At 40.6% G+C, this 19,218-nt stretch overlaps 1 protein-coding gene across 2 annotated transcripts in view; it reads right to left on the bottom strand.

The window, feature by feature from the left end:
* The window catches only part of lrmda (leucine rich melanocyte differentiation associated), an 830,431-nt gene that overhangs the window by 593,240 nt on the left and 217,973 nt on the right, over positions 1 to 19,218 (bottom strand). Inside the window, exon 1 of one of the 2 annotated variants that reach the window (XM_059640300.1) lies at positions 19,071 to 19,160. The exons of the other annotated variant lie outside the window; for it this stretch is intronic. Coding sequence (XP_059496283.1) covers positions 19,071 to 19,141 — 71 coding nt within the window. The 5' untranslated portion in view covers positions 19,142 to 19,160. Of the gene's footprint in view, positions 1 to 19,070; positions 19,161 to 19,218 lie in introns of those variants that run through there. 2 annotated transcript variants of the gene reach the window in all.

Here is a 19,218-nt window from a genome sequence, read left to right as displayed (position 1 = left end):
TAGCTCGATCTTCCTGCCAACTGGCCTCAAGTTACAGATATCTCACAAGACAGCATTTTGTACTAAGGAAATAGAGTAACTATTCCAAAGGAGTGGGAAGTATATGTCCATGGTTGTAAGTTACCAAGTAATTGAATCAAATCTGAAGAAGGCAAGAAATGTGTTCTCCTAGCCAAACATGAGCAACAAAATCACATTGGCCAGTGCAATATATTTAATGAGCTAAACAAGCTAGTAAACTGCTGATAACACATGACATTCCAAACAAATAGACCACGGAAGAAGATAGCAGTAGATCTCTTCACACACGCTGGAACAGATTATCTTGTCACAGTAGACCAATATTTTAACTACTGGGAGGTGGATCTGTTGCCTTCAATGACTACTGCTGAGATTGCTTTTCGGCATTAGACATTCTTCAGCTGTTATGGCATTCCCAACATTGTCATGAGTGACAATGCCCCTTTGTTGACAAATGAAGAATTCAGTTGTTTCAGGAAAGACTAGGAAATTCAACACCACATAGCACCTCTACACAAGCCCCAAGCAAATGGAAAGGTTGAGAAGAATGTAAAAACATACATCAAAAGAATCAGAGAAATTGAACAAATCCCGTACAGTGAGAAACATATCTACTGAAGGCACTGAAAGTGATCCCGTACAAATGCCCACATGATGACCCCCATAAACTACTCTTCCAATAACAAAAGAGCCATGACAACAATTGTAGGTACATGCATGAATGAAAAATATCAAGATTAAACAGGTGAAAGTCCATTTTTATTACAAAAAAAGCTGTTAAGCTATTGCTAATTTTGGTACTGGAGGCTCAGTGAGGTTTAAAACATTTTATGAACCCAACAAAAACCAGTTCAAGTTGGAACCTGGGACATACGTGAAGGTATTATCACCTTGAAAATATGCAGTGTAAGTGAATAACAGTATAAGTCTTTGCAACTGCAGGCACAAATACCCAACTGCAGAATCTATTTGTCACCGGAGGGTGGTTGACCAGAAAAACATGAACACATCATCTAAGCAGGATTTCAATCAACCGTCAGAAACAGATTCTAAAGAGATGCCCAACAGAACAATACTGTAAGACCATCAGACATAGGAGTTGAAGTAAGGCCATTTGGCCCATCAAATCCACTCCGCCATTTAAATCAGGGCTGACTGGCATTTCAACACCACTTCTCTCCCCATAGCCCTCGATTCCTTTTGAGATCAAGAATTTGTTGATCTCTGCCTTGAAGGCATCCAACGTCCCGGCCTCCACTGCACTCTGCAGCAATGAATTCCACAAGCCCACCACACTCTGGCTGAAGAAATGTCTCATTTCAGTTTTAAATTTACCCCCTCTAATCTTAAGGCTGTGTCTACTGCCTAGCACAGTAACAACAAATGACATAGGAACATCACTTTCTGGAGAGTAATTAAAAATTCACAAGAGAACGCATGTTATTTTTCTTTTCAATCAAAAGGGAGATGTTGGATTTGAAATATAATCGTGTGCAATTGTCTGACCTCGTCTGCAGTAGTCATGTGGTCTCTACAATGGCATCTTAAGCTTCACTTGTTACATATTTGAAACTACCACACTCTTGGCATGAACAGCACAAATCTTTGGATGCAGTTTCCCGTTTATATGGTGACTCTTTCTTCACTGCCAAAGAAATATCATATACTCATGACACCATTTGCTTAATGAAATCCTTGGAATAAGAGCCCATTGGCTGGTGGTTACTTCTCCAAAGGATTCTCTGTACATCTTGCAGTGACTGAACAAGCCATATTTCTAGCTACTGCTGACTTTATAACTATAAAAGGCAAACCATAAATTGAATCATCCAATTGATGACAATCCCATCTTGTCTATAAACGACCACCTACACACATGATGGTATCTTACTTTCAGCAGAGGGTGACTACAGGTACATCAAACAATGGGTATGATGTCTGTATCTTGGTAGAACAAACCATTCACACATATCCATGTGGCCATTACCTGGCTCAGTTACCACATACAAGGCTGCTTCTGTACACATGCGTATATGTGTGTCTTTGTTTTGATTCAAAGTTGTTCCTGTTTTGTTCTGTGATAATGTCTTTGATTGGAATCCTCATGTTCGATCTTCTTGCCAACTGGCTTCAAGTTACAGATATCTCACAACTGATTTCATTTTAACACAAGTTTGAGTATGAGGCATATTTAAAAAGACAAATAAGGTTTTATATTACATAATGATAAAAATATATAAACTTATCAAAATATCTTATACTGGTGAAGAAGCTCACTGAATTCCTCCAGCTCGTGAGGAGGAAAGGAATTAGCCTGTAAAAATATGAAGATTCTTCTGTTGTTCATCAGGAAAGCAGAAAGGTATCTGTCAATCTTGCAAAAAGTCCTGAGGAATCTCATTACTTTTGGTTGCCAGAAAAACCTTCTCCAGAATCCTACTGAACTGATGAATATAACACAGTTCACGAGAATGGTCCCAGGAATGAAAAGCTTAACATATGAGGAACGTTTGAGGATTCTGGGACTATACTCATTGGAGTTTAGAAGGTTGAGGGGGGATCTAATTGAAACTTACAGAATACTGAATGGTCTCGACACAGTGGATGTTGGGAAGATACTTCCATTGGTAGGACACTATAGGACCTAAGGGCACAGGCTTAGAGTAAAGGGAAGACCTTTTACAACAGAAATAAGGAGAAACTTCTTCAACTTCTATCAAATTCACTGACACGGAGGGCTGTAGAGGCCAGGTCATTGTGTACATTTAAGACCAAGATAGATAGGTTCTTGATTAACGAGGGATCAAGGTTTACAGGGAAAGCGGGAGATTGAGGTTGAGAGATTTGTCGGCCATCATTGAATGGCAGAGCAGACTCGAGGGCCAAATGGCCTAATTTCTGCCCCTATGTCTTATGGTCTTTAATATCCTCTGCCAGAGATTAAATTAAGTTTCACGAAAGGTGGGGTACCACTGATATGCTAAAATGGGACTTGCAGTTAGACAGTCTAAGAGAAAAGCTTAGAAGATAACATAATCCACTCCAGCAGATCTATTGATCTGACCAAGCACTTTGATACACGAGGGACTTTGGAAGGAAATGGAAAGATTGGCTATGTGATAAATTTAGCACGACAATTTGGCAGCTACATGATAGCAAATGTGGGCATGTTCTGGATGATGGTGAATCTTCTGAATGACAGCAGCTTTGGAAGACAGGATAACAGTGCCCAAAAAAGGTATTCATTTATAACCAACATAGACCAGATAAGCAAGTTTAGCACTTTAGTGCAATTATTTGGAAATAGAGTAGTTCACAAGGTCAAGGCAAATGTAACATTGTGACAAGAACATGGCTGCATAAAGGAGAGAAACTTCATGACCAGTGCGGGGAGAAAAAACGTAGCTAAATTTGGCGAGATACCAGAATACAATTTTCACTTAAAGGCCATGTCTTATCTAATGTACAATATCTTAGTTGATTACACCAGACGCAACATCTTTGTTTCCAATTCCACAAAACCTGTAGTTTTAATCGTACTAGTAATGTATGATTTGACAACTCAAATGGAGTCAGTCAAGTTTGATTTCATAGGACAACAAGGTGTAGAGCTCGATGAATACAGCAGGCCAAGCAGCATCAGAGGAGCAGGAAAGCTGACATTTCGGGCCTAGACCCTTCATCAGAAATGGGGGAGGGGAAGGGAGTTCTGAAATAAATAGGGAGCGAGGGGAAGGCGGATAGAAGATGGATAGAGGAGAAGATAGGTGGAGAGGAGACAGACCGGTCAAAGAGGCAGGGATGGAGCCAGTGAAGGTGAATGTAGGTAGGGAGGTAGAGAGGAGATAGGTCAGTGCAGGGAGGACGGACAGGTCAGGGGTAGGATAAGGTTAGTAGGGAGGAGGGGATAGGTGAGAGGAGGGGATAGGTGGGAGGAAGGATAGGTTAGGGAAGGAGGGACGAGCTGGGCTGGCTTTGGGATGCAGTGGGGGGACGGGGGATTTTGAAACTTGCGAAGTCCACATTGATACCATTGGGCTGCAGGGTTCCCAAGTGGAATATGGGGTGCTGTTCCTGCAACCATCGGTAGTATGGTTGTGGCACTGCAGGAGGCCCAGGATGGAAATGTCTTCTGCGGAACAGGAGGGGGAGTTGAAATGGTTCACGACTGGGAAGTGCAGTTTTTTTTAGTGCAAACCGAGTGTAGGTGTTCTGCAAAGTGGTCCCCAACCCTCCGCTCGGTTTCCCTGATGTAGAGGAGGCCACAACAGTTACAGATGTGGTATACCACATTAGCAGATGTGCGGGTGAACATCTGCTTGTTGTGGAAAGTCTTCTTGGGGCCTGGGGTGGGGGTGAGGGAGGTGGTGTAGGGCATGTAGCACTTGCTGTGGTTGCAGGGAGAAGTGCCGGGTGAGGTGGGGCTGGAGGGGAGTGTGGAGCCGACAATGAAGTCACGGAGAGAGTGGTCCCTCTGGAAAGCATTTAAAGGTGGGAGGAAAAATGTCTTTGGTGGTGGGGTCGGATTGTAGAAGTGTCGGAGGATGATGCTTTGGATCTGGAAGTTGGTGGGGTGGTACATGAGGATGAGGGGGATTCTGTTTTGGTTGTTATTGCAGGCAGGGAGTGTGAGGGATGAGTTGCGGGAAAAGTAGGAGACAGATTTCATGGTTTGTCTCTTTATTCATTTTCAAAACCTGGTTGATTACAAAGCAGAATGGTCAAATCATATAAACATATGATGTTAATAACAAATGTAAATGGACAACATATGCTTAATACAGGGTTGCAAGCATATGACGTATTTCAAAATGGGCAACAAAACTTTCCACCAACAGTAGTTTGCTGCTGTCCAAAGTGAAATATCTTTTCAAGTGACACATTCGGTTGGCATCAATTTTCTTCTGCATTAAAACATTTATCTTCTTCCTAATTCAACATATATAAAAAGAAAAAGAGCAAATTGACAAAAATAAAGTATAGCCATTTATTTTCTTTATGGCTACAATGCTAATAAGAAACTTTGGGTTGCATTTGCATACTGTATTAGAAGGGATCAGATGACAGCAAGAATCTTAAGGGGTATTTTTTTTTAAATCTGAGCTCTAGATTTTTCTTTAAGTTAGCAATTAATGAAACATTATTATTTAAGTTAAGAGAAGTTTGGTTTTATTGCAGTTATAAATCAGTGGCCTGCAAGATTAAAGAGAAGCTGTAGCTAGTTAACTAATGGCTGGCTTAAACCAGGTTTTAAGGCTTGAGTCATGTTATTTTCAGGGAGCATAAACTGGGCCCTCTTCAAAGATGCCATGCCTACACTGAGTGTTGCTTTGCTTGTACTGAATGTAGGGTCAGAGGGATTGTAGTTTGTCAGTGCAGGATTGCTTCTTCCACCCATTGTCAGCCTCCTGTAATTGGATCTTACTTCAATACAGCAAAAGCTGCTGATTAGTGATACCCCAGTTTAGAGGGATGAAAAGGAATCGCAAAGAAAACCATTCTAGCTTAAGCGCTGATCCTCTGAAAAATGTACAAACTCGCTGATGGTTAAGACTGATCACGTGGTCACACTTCTGGACGCTTCCAATCTCCACGCATTGTATAGATATTCAAACCAAAGCTGACATGAAGGGTTGGAGACAAAGTCGCCTGCCTCCAGTCAACATTAGACAAAGAAAACATCAGAACTTGTTATGTTAAAAATGGTTGCTAATACTTTTGCCTTTTCACCTTGCAATGAAAATTGCAATGGGGAATGTAAAGCTATGCAGTTAGATTGCGGATGCCCTCTGGGAGTTACAACTGTTTGCACATGTTATTCCAATTAGCCACCCAAGATGGACCATCAGCATCTGAAATGTTTGTCACATGACTTAAAATGGAGTTTGTTGAACAGCTTAAAGTATGCAATTATGGGATTCTAAATATTGGCTGCTAAATTAAGGAAAATCTAAAGTTGTAAGTAACAGTACACTAACAGCAACAGGATAAATGAGGAAAGGGTTGCATCTATTGGAGATGTACATGGTAACTTGCACATGGACGCAGATGATATGAATGGGTATTTAATGAATATTTTGACTGTCTCTTCACAAAGCAGTCAGATGATGCAGACATTCCAGCAAAAAGGGAGTATGAAATAGGATAATACTGAATAAACATATTAAGTAATACTGACAGGAATTTACATCCTTAAAAAGGTAGATAAATCAGCAGGGTTGGTTGAATTATGTCTTAAGATGTTAAAGGAATTCAGGGAGGAAATAACAGATGCTGCGAGGATCATTCTCCATTCTTCACTAGATTGAGGCAAGGCACCAGACCGGAGGTCTGTGAAAGGAGAGATAATGGGAACTGCAGATGCTGGAGAATTAAGATAACAAAGTGTGTAGCTGGATGAACACAGCAGGCCAAGCAGCATCTTAGGAGCACAAAAGCTGACATTTCCAGCCTAGACCCTTCATCAGAGAGAGCATCTCTCTGATGAAGGGTCTAGGCCCGAAACGTCGCTTTTGTGCTCCTGAGATGCTGCTTGGCCTGCTATGTTCATCCAGCTACACACTTTGTTATCTCTGAGGTCTGTGAATATTGTATTCAACCTGTTCCTGCATGTTATGACACATTTTCAGCACAGATGGGACTTTAACCCAAACCTTCTGGCCAAGAAGCAGGCACACTACTACTCTAACAAGAGCTGTCTGCATATGATGTTCCATTATTCAAAAAGTGTATGAGAGATAGACCAAACAATTATAGGCCAGTCATCTGATCTCAGCGACAAATTACTAGAATAAATGTTGAGCAACAGGATTCGTTACTTGGAAAGACATTGATAAATCAGGGACAGCCATCACATTTTTGTTAAGGGAAGTTCATTCATTGCTAAATTCATTGAATTTTTTGGGGAAATGACAAGGAGGAATGACTAGGGTAATGCAGTAGATTTGTCTGCAAGGATTTTTGTAAGACATTTGACAAGGTCCCACACAGTAAATTGATCAGAAAAATTAAAGGCCATGTGACTCAAAAGGAATGTAGCAGGTTGAATCTAAAATTAGTGCTGGGGCAGAAAATGAAGGGTAATCATCAACAGATGTTATTGTGAATGGACAGCAGTTTCCAGCAGTGTTGCATAGCGTCCATGTTAGGTCCATAACTGTTGGTGATCTACATTAAAGAGTTAGACTAAATATGGAAATCATGATGGATATATTGGCAAACAGCACAAAAATTAGTTGATAGTGAAGAGGATGGCTGTCAATTACAGAAAGACATCAATGGTTTGTTGAGTAGATGGAAAAACAGCAAACGGAATTCAATCTAGCAAAGTACAAAGTTATGCAATTGAGAATGGCAAATAAAGCAAGGAATATGCAATAAATTAGAAGATATTTTGAGAGGTTGAGAAAGTGAGATGCCTTCAAGTGCGTGTTTACAAGTCTCCGAAGGTGGCAGGGCAGGGAGGTCAGGTGGTGAAGGAATTCATCCTGCATGCCTTCATTTGGTGAGGCACTGACTACAAATGCAGGAATATAATGCTGGAATTATGCAAGATATAGTATAGACACAGGTCTGTTCACCACATTACAGGAAAGACATAATATCAAGTGAAAGTACAGAGAAGATTTACAAGAATGTTACCAGGGCTTGAAAAGTGCAGCTATGATGAAATATTAGTTGAGTCGGATTGTTTTCCTTTGAACATCAGCTGAGGGGTAACAATTGAGCTGTACAAAATGAGGAGTTTGGATAGAGTGGATGGGAAAACCTGTTTCCACTCACAGAGAGATCAGTTATCAGGGGCACAGATTTAAGGAATAAGAATTAGAGATGGCATGAGGAAAAACCTTTGGGTGTCTGGATTGAATTCACTGCTGAATTTGACAGTTAAGTTGTAATACCTCAACTGATCGATCAGTTGTTAATTTTAAATATGATATAGATAATCTTTTGTTACGAAAAGTTGTGTAGAGATATGGTCCAAAGGCAGGTATATGGTGTTTGGCCAGAGATTTTTTTTAAAGTTTTCAGGATGACAGCATCACTGGTGAGACCAGCATTCATTGCCCATTCCTAATTGCCCAGAGAGCAGTTGAGTCAACCACATTTCTGAGGCTCCGGAGGCACATGTTGGCCAGATTAGGCAAGGATGGCATTTTACCTCCCTAAAGAACATGAGTGAACGAGTTAGTTTTTCCTGTCAATTGACAATGGATTCACGGTTATCATGAGACTCTTAATTCCAAATTTTGTTATATGATCTCCTTGAATGGTGGAACAGGCTCAAGGCGCTGGATGGCCTACTTTTGTTTCTGCATTCCTAATTTACAAGGATCCTGGATGAGCACCTGAAGGTCTGTGGACTGCAAGGCAATGGATCAGATGTTGGAAAGTGGGATTGGAATAGGTGACTAGGTTATTCAGTTAGCATAAACACAATGGGATGAATAGCCTTTTTCTATGCAGCAACTATCAATGGTTCGAAGACTAATATGGGGAGAATACCAGCCTTGCCCACGCAAGGGTGTGAAGTGATTCACTGCTGATTACACTAATCTTTCAGCCTCAGGTAAGAAAATGCTAATTTCATAAGTACACATGCACAATTATCCAATCAAATTTCAGTTTAAATTTTGTTTCTATGTGCATGGTAAGGCGGTAAGGAATAATGACTTCAATATTTTAAATATAACGATCATAAACACATGGTTGGATCAAAACACACAATCAGTAAGTAACATTGTCTGAAGTTACGAGGTTATGATACAATGCTATCTCAGACAATCTTAGAATTGCTTCAAGAAAGATACATCATTTAATAATGCCAAAACCACTGAAGCCAAACAACTTATATGACAAAGAAACACGTGGGTATGGAAGAAACTACAGCCCCAATAACAACTTGTCTCCAGTGAAGACCAGTTTAGCAGAACTGCTGTGCTCCCAATCAAACCACTCAGTAAAGCTGTACTACACTGTTTACTGGTCACTGTGGAAAGTTCTGTAGTTATCTACACAAAAGCAGGATAGAGCCAACATATTCTTTTTTGTATTATTCATTCATGAGCTTTGGACATAACCGCTGGGGCCAGCATTTAATGCCCATCTCTAATTGCTCCCAAAGTAGTAATGAGCTACCTTCTTGAACCTCTGCAGTCCCCTTATTGTAGTGCTACTAGGGAGGGAGTTCCAGGAATCTGCACTAAAGGAAGAGCCAAGTATTTCCAAGTGACAGTGAGTGGCTTGGAGTGAAACTTGCAGGTGGTGAATTCCAATGAGTACATTCCCAACTTGCTGAGGCTTGCCTCAGAAGAAATTAATCCAGTGAACCTTCTCTGAACTCCTTCCATTGCAACTATGTCCTTCCTTAAGCAAGATGATAAAAACTATACACAATACTCTAGCTGTGATCTCACCACTTACCCAAGGCAATTGTAGCATGATGTCCCTATTTTACATTCCAAACCTTTGCAACAAAGGTCAAAGTTCCATTTGCCTGCATAATTTCTTGCTGTACCATGCGTGTTGACTTTTTGTGATTCGTTACAAGGATATTCAGTTCCTTTTATACTTCAGCATTCTGTAATGTCAAGCCCAGTAAAGAAATATTACAATCATAGGAATATAGAAACATAGAAAATAGGTGCAGGATGAGGACATTCGGACCTTTGAGCCTGCACTACCATTCAAAACAATCATGGTTGATCATGCAAACTCAGTATCCCATTCCTACCCTCTCCCCATACCCGTTGATCCCTTTAGCTGAAAGGACCATGTCTAGCACCCACTTTATCTAATAAACTGGTCCTAACAGCTTCCTGTGGAAGTCAATTCCACAGGTTTACAACTTTGAGTAAAGAAATTCTTCCTCATCTCAGTCCTGAATGGCCAACCCCTTATTCCTAGACTGTGACCCCTAGTTCTAGACCTCCCCAACATTGGGAATATTTACACCATCCTGCTGAACGTTTCCAGCAATTTCTGTTTTTGTTCCTGATTTTTAGCATCTGCAGTTCTTTCAGTTTGTATCATGAATGTTCTTCCTGCCTCTAGCTGGTCTAGTCCTATCAGATCTTATGTTTCTATTGGTTCCCCCATTATTCTTCTAAATTCTAGTGAATACAAGCCCAATCGATCCAGTCTTTCCTTGTACGTCAGTCCTGCTATCTCAGGAATCAGGCTGGTGAACTTCTGCTGGATTCCCTCAATAGCCGCAAAGTCCTTCCTCAGACTAGGAGGCCAAACCTGCGCACAATACTTAAGGTCTGGCCTCACCAAGGACCTGTATGACAATAGCAAGGCAACCTTACTCAGATACTCAAATCCTCTGGCTATTAAAACCAGCATGCCATTATCCTCCTGCACTGCCTACTGCACCTGCATGCCAACCTTCAATGACTGTTCCACCATGACACCCAGGTCTTGTTGCACCTCACTCTTTCCTAAACTGCCACCATTCTGGAGCAGGAGTAAATTATTCAGCCCTCAAGCCTGCTGCAGTTTTCTAAATCGTGGATGACCTTCTACCTTAATGTCTTTTCCTAAATCCCTTGATGTCATTAGTATATGGAACTTTATCAATCAGAAAACTTCATGACTGAATTTCCACAACTCCCTGGGGTACAGTATTTCAAAGATTCACCAGCCTCTGGATGAAGAAGTTCCCTATCTCAGTCAAAGTGGCTTGCTCTGAGACAATTGTCCTGGTTCTAGACCCAAGCCAGGAGAAATACATTTTTGCATCCACCTTGACAAGCCCTTAAGAATTTTGTAAGTTTCAAAGGAGCCACATCTAATTCTTCCAAATTCTTGAGAATATGGATTCAGTCTCCTCAAACCCTAATCATAGGGGAGTCCCATCATCTCAGGAATTAGTCTGATAACCCTCTGCTGCATTCCTTTTGTTAGAATATACTCTTCCTGAGATTGGGGAATCAAAGCTGCACAAAATATCACCATGCAGTCTCATCAACTGAAACATGAAATCTTTAATCCTGTACCTAAATCCTCCAGTAATTGCTTCAACTCATAGCTTTAAACATGAAATGTATGAATCAAGTCTTCTGAATTTTCTTTTTTTAAAATAAGCCATAATAGCCTTAAAAATGCTGCATACAATAGGTGATTTTCATAATATCGGCCTAGACTCTCAAATACAGAATTCCAGAAAGTTTCAAAATGAATGACCATGGGTGGAGTTTCTACAATTGAGTGACATGCCGAGTTAAAACAGTTCATGAAATTCACACTTCCCAGTTCTGTGGATTTGTCCAAAACTCAAATTCCATGGACCTTCAGCACAGTTAAGTGTTAACTATATTGCACTTGGTCTGGAGTTGCATGCAGGCCAGACCAACTCAGGTAAGCATTAGAGAACCAGATGGGCATTTACAACAATGGTTATATGGTTATCATTACACTGGCTGTTAATTCTAGATTCGTATGGACTTCATGTTTAACCTCTACGACGGTGAGATACAAACCTGTAGCCGCTCAGCATCATAATAAAATGTGAGGCTGGATGAACACAGCAGGCCAAGCAGCATCTCAGGAGCACAAAAGCTGACGTTTCGGGCCTAGACCCTTCATCAGAGAGGGGGATGGGGGGAGGGAACTGGAATAAATAGGGAGAGAGGGGGAGGCGGACCGAAGATGGAGAGTAAAGAAGATAGGTGGAGAGAGTGTAGGTGGGGAGGTAGGGAGGGGATAGGTCAGTCCAGGGAAGACGGACAGGTCAAGGAGGTGGGATGAGGTTAGTAGGTAGCGGGGGGTGCGGCTTGGGGTGGGAGGAAGGGATGGGTGAGAGGAAGAACCGGTTAGGGAGGCAGAGACAGGTTGGACTGGTTTTGGGATGCAGTGGGTGGGGGGGAAGAGCTGGGCTGGTTGTGTGGTGCAGTGGGGGGAGGGGACGAACTGGGCTGGTTGAGGGATGCAGTAGGGGAAGGGGAGATTTTGAAACTAGTGAAGTCCACATTGATACCATATGGCTACAGGGTTCCCAGGCGGAATATGAGTTGCTGTTCCTGCAACCTTCGGGTGGCATCATTGTGGCAGTGCAGGAGGCCCATGATGGACATGTCATCAAGAGAATGGGAGGGGGAGTGGAAATGGTTTGCGACTGGGAGGTGCAGTTGTTTTTTGCGAACTGAGCGGAGGTGTTCTGCAAAGCGGTCCCCAAGCCTCCGCTTGGTTTCCCCAATGTAGAGGAAGCCACACCGGGTACAGTGGATGCAGTATACCACATTGGCAGATGTGCAGGTGAACCTCTGCTTGATGTGGAATGTCATCTTGGGGCCTGGGATGGGGGTGAGGGAGGAGGTGTGGGGACAAGTGTAGCATTTCCTGCGGTTGCAGGGGAAGGTGCCGGGTGTGGTGGGGTTGGAGGGCAGTGTGGAGCGAACAAGGGAGTCACGGAGAGAGTGGTCTCTCCGGAAAGCAGACAGGGGAGGGGATGGAAAAATGTCTTGGGTGGTGGGGTCGGATTGTAAATGGCGGAAGTGTCGGAGGTGCGGCTTCCTCTACATTGGGGAAACCAAGCGGAGGCTTGGGGACCGCTTTGCAGAACACCTCCGCTCAGTTCGCAAAAAACAACTGCACCTCCCAGTCGCAAACCATTTCCACTCCCCCTCCCATTCTCTTGATGACATGTCCATCATGGGCCTCCTGCACTGCCACAATGATGCCACCCGAAGGTTGCAGGAACAGCAACTCATATTCCGCCTGGGAACCCTGTAGCCATATGGTATCAATGTGGACTTCACCAGTTTCAAAATCTCCCCTTCCCCTACTGCATCCCTCAACCAGCCCAGTTCGTCCCCTCCCCCCACTGCACCACACAACCAGCCCAGCTCTTCCCCCCCACCCACTGCATCCCAAAACCAGTCCAACCTGTCTCTGCCTCCCTAACCGGTTCTTCCTCTCACCCATCCCTTCCTCCCACCCCAAGCCGCACCCCCCGCTACCTACTAACCTCATCCCACCTCCTTGACCTGTCCGTCTTCCCTGGACTGACCTATCCCCTCCCTACCTCCCCACCTACACTCTCTCCACCTATCTTCTTTACTCTCCATCTTCGGTCCGCCTCCCCCTCTCTCCCTATTTATTCCAGTTCCCTCCCCCCATCCCCCTCTCTGATGAAGGGTCTAGGCCCGAAACGTCAGCTTTTGTGCTCCTGAGATGCTGCTTGGCCTGCTGTGTTCATCCAGCCTCACATTTTATTATCTTGGAATCTCCAGCATCTGCAGTTCCCATTATCTCCGCCGCTCAGCATCAGCCTGGGTCTCTTGACTTAATAACCCAGTTATATTATCTCTATGCCTTTGCGCCAAAACCTATTTACCCACTCTACTTTAACCAACTCCATGTCTTTGTAATTGACTTTATTTAAGTGTGAGGCATGAACCATGTACTCAGTTTTTGGAAATTGTACCTAAAATTCCAAATTCTCCTGCTGAGATGATCATTTAATGTAAGGTCTCTAATTCTCTTAAATTGCCAGGTCAAAAATAATCTGTTATATTTTAAGTTCCAGAAAGTATTCATGAAATAAGCTGTACCGATTATGTTCTATGAACACTTCAAAAAGCTACCTCTGCTAATTTTGCCTATCCAACTGATATGAAGATGAAAGCCACCCAAGTTTACTGCAGGACCATTCTTGCAAGGTATTCTCATGAACATGCATTCCTGCTTTGCCAGCTTTATTACAAATTAGATTTGGAACTATCACTCAACAATTATCTATAATTGAATGATTTAACTCATTAACCTATCACCTTGAATTTATTATAAATCTCTAGCCTCAGTTCAAAGTCCAGACCAAATTTATAGAGAGAAAAAAATTGAACACACTAATCACTCACCTACCTGCTCATTTTTATTAATGTTTCCATTCTTTAGCTTTCATGTCCTGCTGCTGGTCCCTGGGTCCTTGTCTTGGACAACATTTTTTTCACGAAAAAGGTCAGAACAGTTGATCTTATCTCACTGTGTTAAATTCCCTAATCTACCAAATTTCCAGGCTTACACTTAGTCATGCTTTTCTCATGGTTACTTATTTCATGCATTTACCTATAGTTATAAAATGAAATTACAGAAATTTCACAATGCCCTGGGCATTTCATCAGTAACTAGACCATGCAAATTTTTTTAAACAATTCACTCATGGGATACGGGCATTGTTAGTTGGGCAGCATTTATTAGCTGTCTCTTGTTGTCTTTGAGAAGATGGTGGTGAGCTGCCTGCTTTCTGCTACAGTCCATGTCCTGAAAATATACCCACAATGCTATGAGGAAGAAAATTCCAGGAATTTGACTCAACTGATCCTGAAGCAACAGTGGTAAATTTCCAAGTCAGGATGGTGAGTGGATTGGAGGGGAAATTGAAGGTGGTGCTGTTCCCACATGCATCCTGCCCTTGCCCTTCTAGATGGAAAGTACTATCTAAAGTTCTTTGGAGAATTTCTGTACTGCATTTGTAGATCATACACACTGCTGCTACAAAATGTCAGTGGTGTAGTGACTGAATGTGGACTTGGTGCCAGTTCGGAGGCTACTTTATTCTGGATGGTATCAAGCTTCAAGTGTTGTTGGAGCTGTGGTCATCCAGGCCAGTGGGGAAGAATAACATCACACTCCTGACTTTGCTTTGTAGATGGTGGGCAGGCTCTGGGGGTCAGGAACCTCATTTTTAGGTTAGTTTGGTACAAGCCCATGACATGTCCTACAGTAAACCAGGATTGATCCCCTAGCTTAATTGTAGTGAAAGCAGGGAAGATATGCCATATCATGTTTAACTTGATGCCACGAGACCTCATGGTGTCTGGAGTCAATGTTGAAGACTCTGTACTACAGTGGGATAGGATATATCCGGGCAATGCTAGTGTCTAGGACATAGTAGTAATCTCAATCATACCTTACAGACAATATCAGGTTATTGCTTGACTAGTAGGAGAGACACTCTTCCAATTTTGGCACTACCCCACAGATGTCAGCAAAGGATACTTCGCAGGGTCAACAGGGCTGTTTTTGCACTTCTTTTTTCCAGTGTCTAGATCATTGCCCAGTGGGCCATCCAGTTTTGTTTGGATAATATTTCATTGCAATTTTAACAGCTGAATGGCTTGTTAGGCCATTTCACAGGGTGGTTGAGAGTCAGACTACTGTGGGTCTGGAGTCACACGTAGTTCAGACCTGGTAAGGAAGGAGCTTTCAATTCCAGAAGGACATTGGTGAACCAGATGGTTTTTTTTCTGACAATTGGCAATCATTTCATAGTCATCATTACGTTCTTAGTTCTGAATAGTTATTGAATTTAATTTAGATTATCTGAAGTGGCAGAATTTGTATCCAAGTCTCCAAAATATTACCCGAGTTTCTAGATTAATAGTCTAGTTTTAATACCACTAGGCCATCAAGGTCCCCCCTCACATAAACCAATGACAATTTATTCTTACATCTGTCCTTGCTTGATATTGTTACAGCAATTGTGCATAAATAAAAGTGTTCTCAGGCTTGTCATTATTTTGATGAGAAATTACAGTCTCATGTTTTTATAGACCAGGGGAATAGGAGTATCATCTGTTTGCCTACACCTAAAACTCCTTTTGTGCCTTGACAAAACTACATTTTATTCCAGACGCATTTCATCACCAGTTGATTTGTGAGGCAAACAAAACTCAATTAAAAGTTACAGATGGCTCAGTTTTAAATATTTTGTATAAAAATAATCACAAATAAATAAACCAAACTGTCTATGAAACACATTACTATGAGCAGTTCCAATTCAAATACATCAATTTAATGTAGCAATTTTTTAAAATGCAAAGTAAAATTTGTATTTCAAATATATACAGTTGTAATTAGCATTGAATTTCCACTGTAACAACAGCACAACTCAGATATCAAACAATTTAATCACACCAGCCTGTAGATAATTACCAGATCTTGTTTTTAATCTTAACTATGGAACAAGCAAATTATATTGCTCAATAGCTAGATCATCTTAATTTGTTTTGACATTTTATACGTAGGCCAGTCATGTATTTGCTGAGTACATAACTACATGAACCACTAAGAAAAACTGCAAGTCAAGTTACTTAAATTTTAATTCTGGACATTTTTTAAATTAACACATCAGCACATAAGTGCCAAATGAAAGGCCGATAATTAGAAAAAGTGAATATAACTTCTTGTGATAATTATCTGCACTAAAAGGTGTGACAAGACTACACACTTGATTGCAAACTGGCTTCACAATGGGATGTTATGCTGAGATTGAATTTATTTAAACTGAACACTTCTTTTTGTTTACTATTTTCACTTGTCACAATTGTTTCACACATCTTCAATTCAAGACATACTGACCTACAATCTATCTTAACCAGCATTGGCCAAAGCTAGAATTTAAAAAAAAACTTTGTTCGTACAATATATTTTTCTGTAAAAATCTGAATATATGAATTCTACTTGTGCAGAATGATGCAAGAAGGCACTGCATTAAATATCCTTACACGACACAGCATATTTGACAAAGACTGGTTCCTCTCATTAAATACCCTGTTCATCGAGTTCATGTGATAAAATGTGGTCAAGAGTTCATTGGAAGGTCAGCATGGCTTGCAGTACCTTCGAAGAGAAAAATCTTCAGCTCCACACTACTTGGATGTTCCAGTTAATATTTTCCCACTAGGCAAGAAATTTACATTAGATTGTTTCAACCCCTTTTTTTGCTTAACAACAGGAATTTTATACCAGAAAAAATGTCAACCTAATTTACTCATTTTCTGTAACAAATAAGCAATAAATTATTTTGCTAAAATCTTTGCTTTTCCTAGACTTTTTAGACATTAAATTTAAATCATCAGCAGTTATTCTGAGTAAATGAAGACTTCTTACTTTCAAAACAAAAATTCCACACGGGAAAGGTCTATACGATATAGACAACCAAGTACTAAATCTGCATAAATGTCTTCGAAAAGATTGAGGAGCTGTCAACTACTTTAACATTTAAGAAACAGCTAACAAATTCCATCCAGAACTAGGCTAGCCTGGAGATGCAAGAACAAAAGTGTCTGTAGGACTTTAATCAGCATGTTACAGCATACTACAGCATACAGTCTACCCTTACGTAATTTATTCATGCACTATCAGTCAAATGCTTAAACAATACTGCCATGATATGTTAGTGAAATGTTAAGCCAAGTTTTACAAGATATTCACTCAAGTCAATAGTTACATTGTAGATATTGCCCAATATATGCTGAATTGTACCTCTGGGGTCATTCCAACAAATCAGTTTGACAATCTCTATCCAAATCTCCTTTAAGAACAAAAAAGTAGCAATTAATTTATCAATGTATACGCCTTTCTGTCACAACAAATTTCCTTAGCCCCTTGCCAAAAAAAAATTGTCCATTATCAGCCAGGTCCTTGTCCTCACAAGAAACAATACAGCTGTATAATTACACTTCTTGCCTTGACAACTTGCATGATTGTTTTCCTAACAGTATATTACTTTGCCAGTACTTTCCAATATACGTTATTTTTAAACTGTCACTTTCCCCAACTCATCCCAATTCACACTCGTCTGTTTATCATAACAATCATTAATAACTGTCACTCTTCACCATCAATTTAACGAACTCACTCCCTCATTAGCATGTTCTAGCATTTGTTCCATGGAAAGGCTGATTATTTTCTACAACAGGCCAAGCCAATTACTTTAGTGAAATGGAATCACATTAATCAAAACTTAACAAGGTGGCAAATTTAAAGATATCAGATTGCAAAAGACAGCATAACTAATATGTCACTGTCAGAGGTACTATGTAGGTATGCAGCAGCTGTACTAAATATATCTCTTCACACAAGCCACATGAATTTTGACGTTTCATATGATCTGACAAGTACTGAAGTGATATTGGAAGGCTAGAGGCTGGGCAGAGCTGCTCATGATGACATTTCTAGATTCTGGCAAGGACAGCGAAGAGAAAATGATGACCGTGTCTAGTTGGACCAGCAGACGGCAGTTCATCATGCCTCTCTTTGCAGAGACGTTTTCTTTTACACTTTAAATGATGATACTCATCAATCACAGTTTGACAGCTGCATCACACCAGCTGCAAACATGCAAAGCCCAGCATTCTGAAATATGCTGACGCTGCTAATACAAACACATCAAAAAAATTCTCTTCTGATCAACATCATAGTCTAATCTAAACACTCACAACATACTTGTTTATTGCTAAGCATTGCAAGCTTTTCACATCTTTCTGCTTACAAAATTGTACTATTACCAGCATTAATTTCTACATTTGATTAGGTACTTGGTTCATATTGCCAGGTTAAGGTTGATGACTGTGACTGATGAAACGGATTTGAGAGAAGGCCCAAGGCCCATATTTTAAATTGCATTAGTCAACTGACTACCAAATCCTTCATTACTTTTTTTGGCCCTTCAACAGAAATCAATACAAAATATACTTTTCAACTATTAAAAGTACCCTTTTCAGCATACACACATTATAGATAACTAAGCAAGTAAACAAGCCAGATAGTACATGCTTTATTTTTGTTACATTCACATTAAAATTAGCTTCACAATTGTAAACATTTACGTGTTATGATAAAAATGTGTTCAGCTTCAGTGGTATCAGACAATGTTATTTTCTCTTACAGAATCAAACAAAAATGCAATTTTTATCCATTTTTTATGTCTATATGGGTCCATTAAGTGCTGTAATATGATTTTGAACAAAGGATTCTCCAATGATGTTTACAATGTAATATTAGGTAACAGCATTTTAATTTGTTGCACGTATGCTTTTGAATTTAAATTCACATTTGAATGTGATTTGTGCATTATACACAGTTAAGATGAACACACACGAACATATATGCTTTTGTTGTACACCTTAAAATTGCAATAAATATATGCATCACCTCACCACATCATGCTTTGTTCTCTAATGATTACCCAGAATTACCAAAGTACATGAATTTTCTTCATAGCAGAATTTTACATTCAGAGAATATATATAACCATCTACCTGACAACTTCAAATATATTTTGAAGCAATACCCAAAATGGCCCATATTCTGCATATCCCACTGGACGCATTTTTCCCTGGTCTACCCAATTTCTGATATTTAACACAGAATGCAGCAGACGGATGAGAATTCAAAGTTTCCTGATCT

Source organism: Stegostoma tigrinum, chromosome 37 (genome assembly GCF_030684315.1).
Source record: "Stegostoma tigrinum isolate sSteTig4 chromosome 37, sSteTig4.hap1, whole genome shotgun sequence".
Classification (NCBI taxonomy): domain Eukaryota; kingdom Metazoa; phylum Chordata; class Chondrichthyes; order Orectolobiformes; family Stegostomatidae; genus Stegostoma; species Stegostoma tigrinum.
The sequence above is the reverse complement of the archived record's forward strand: the minus strand, read 5'-3'. Positions and strand labels throughout refer to the sequence as shown.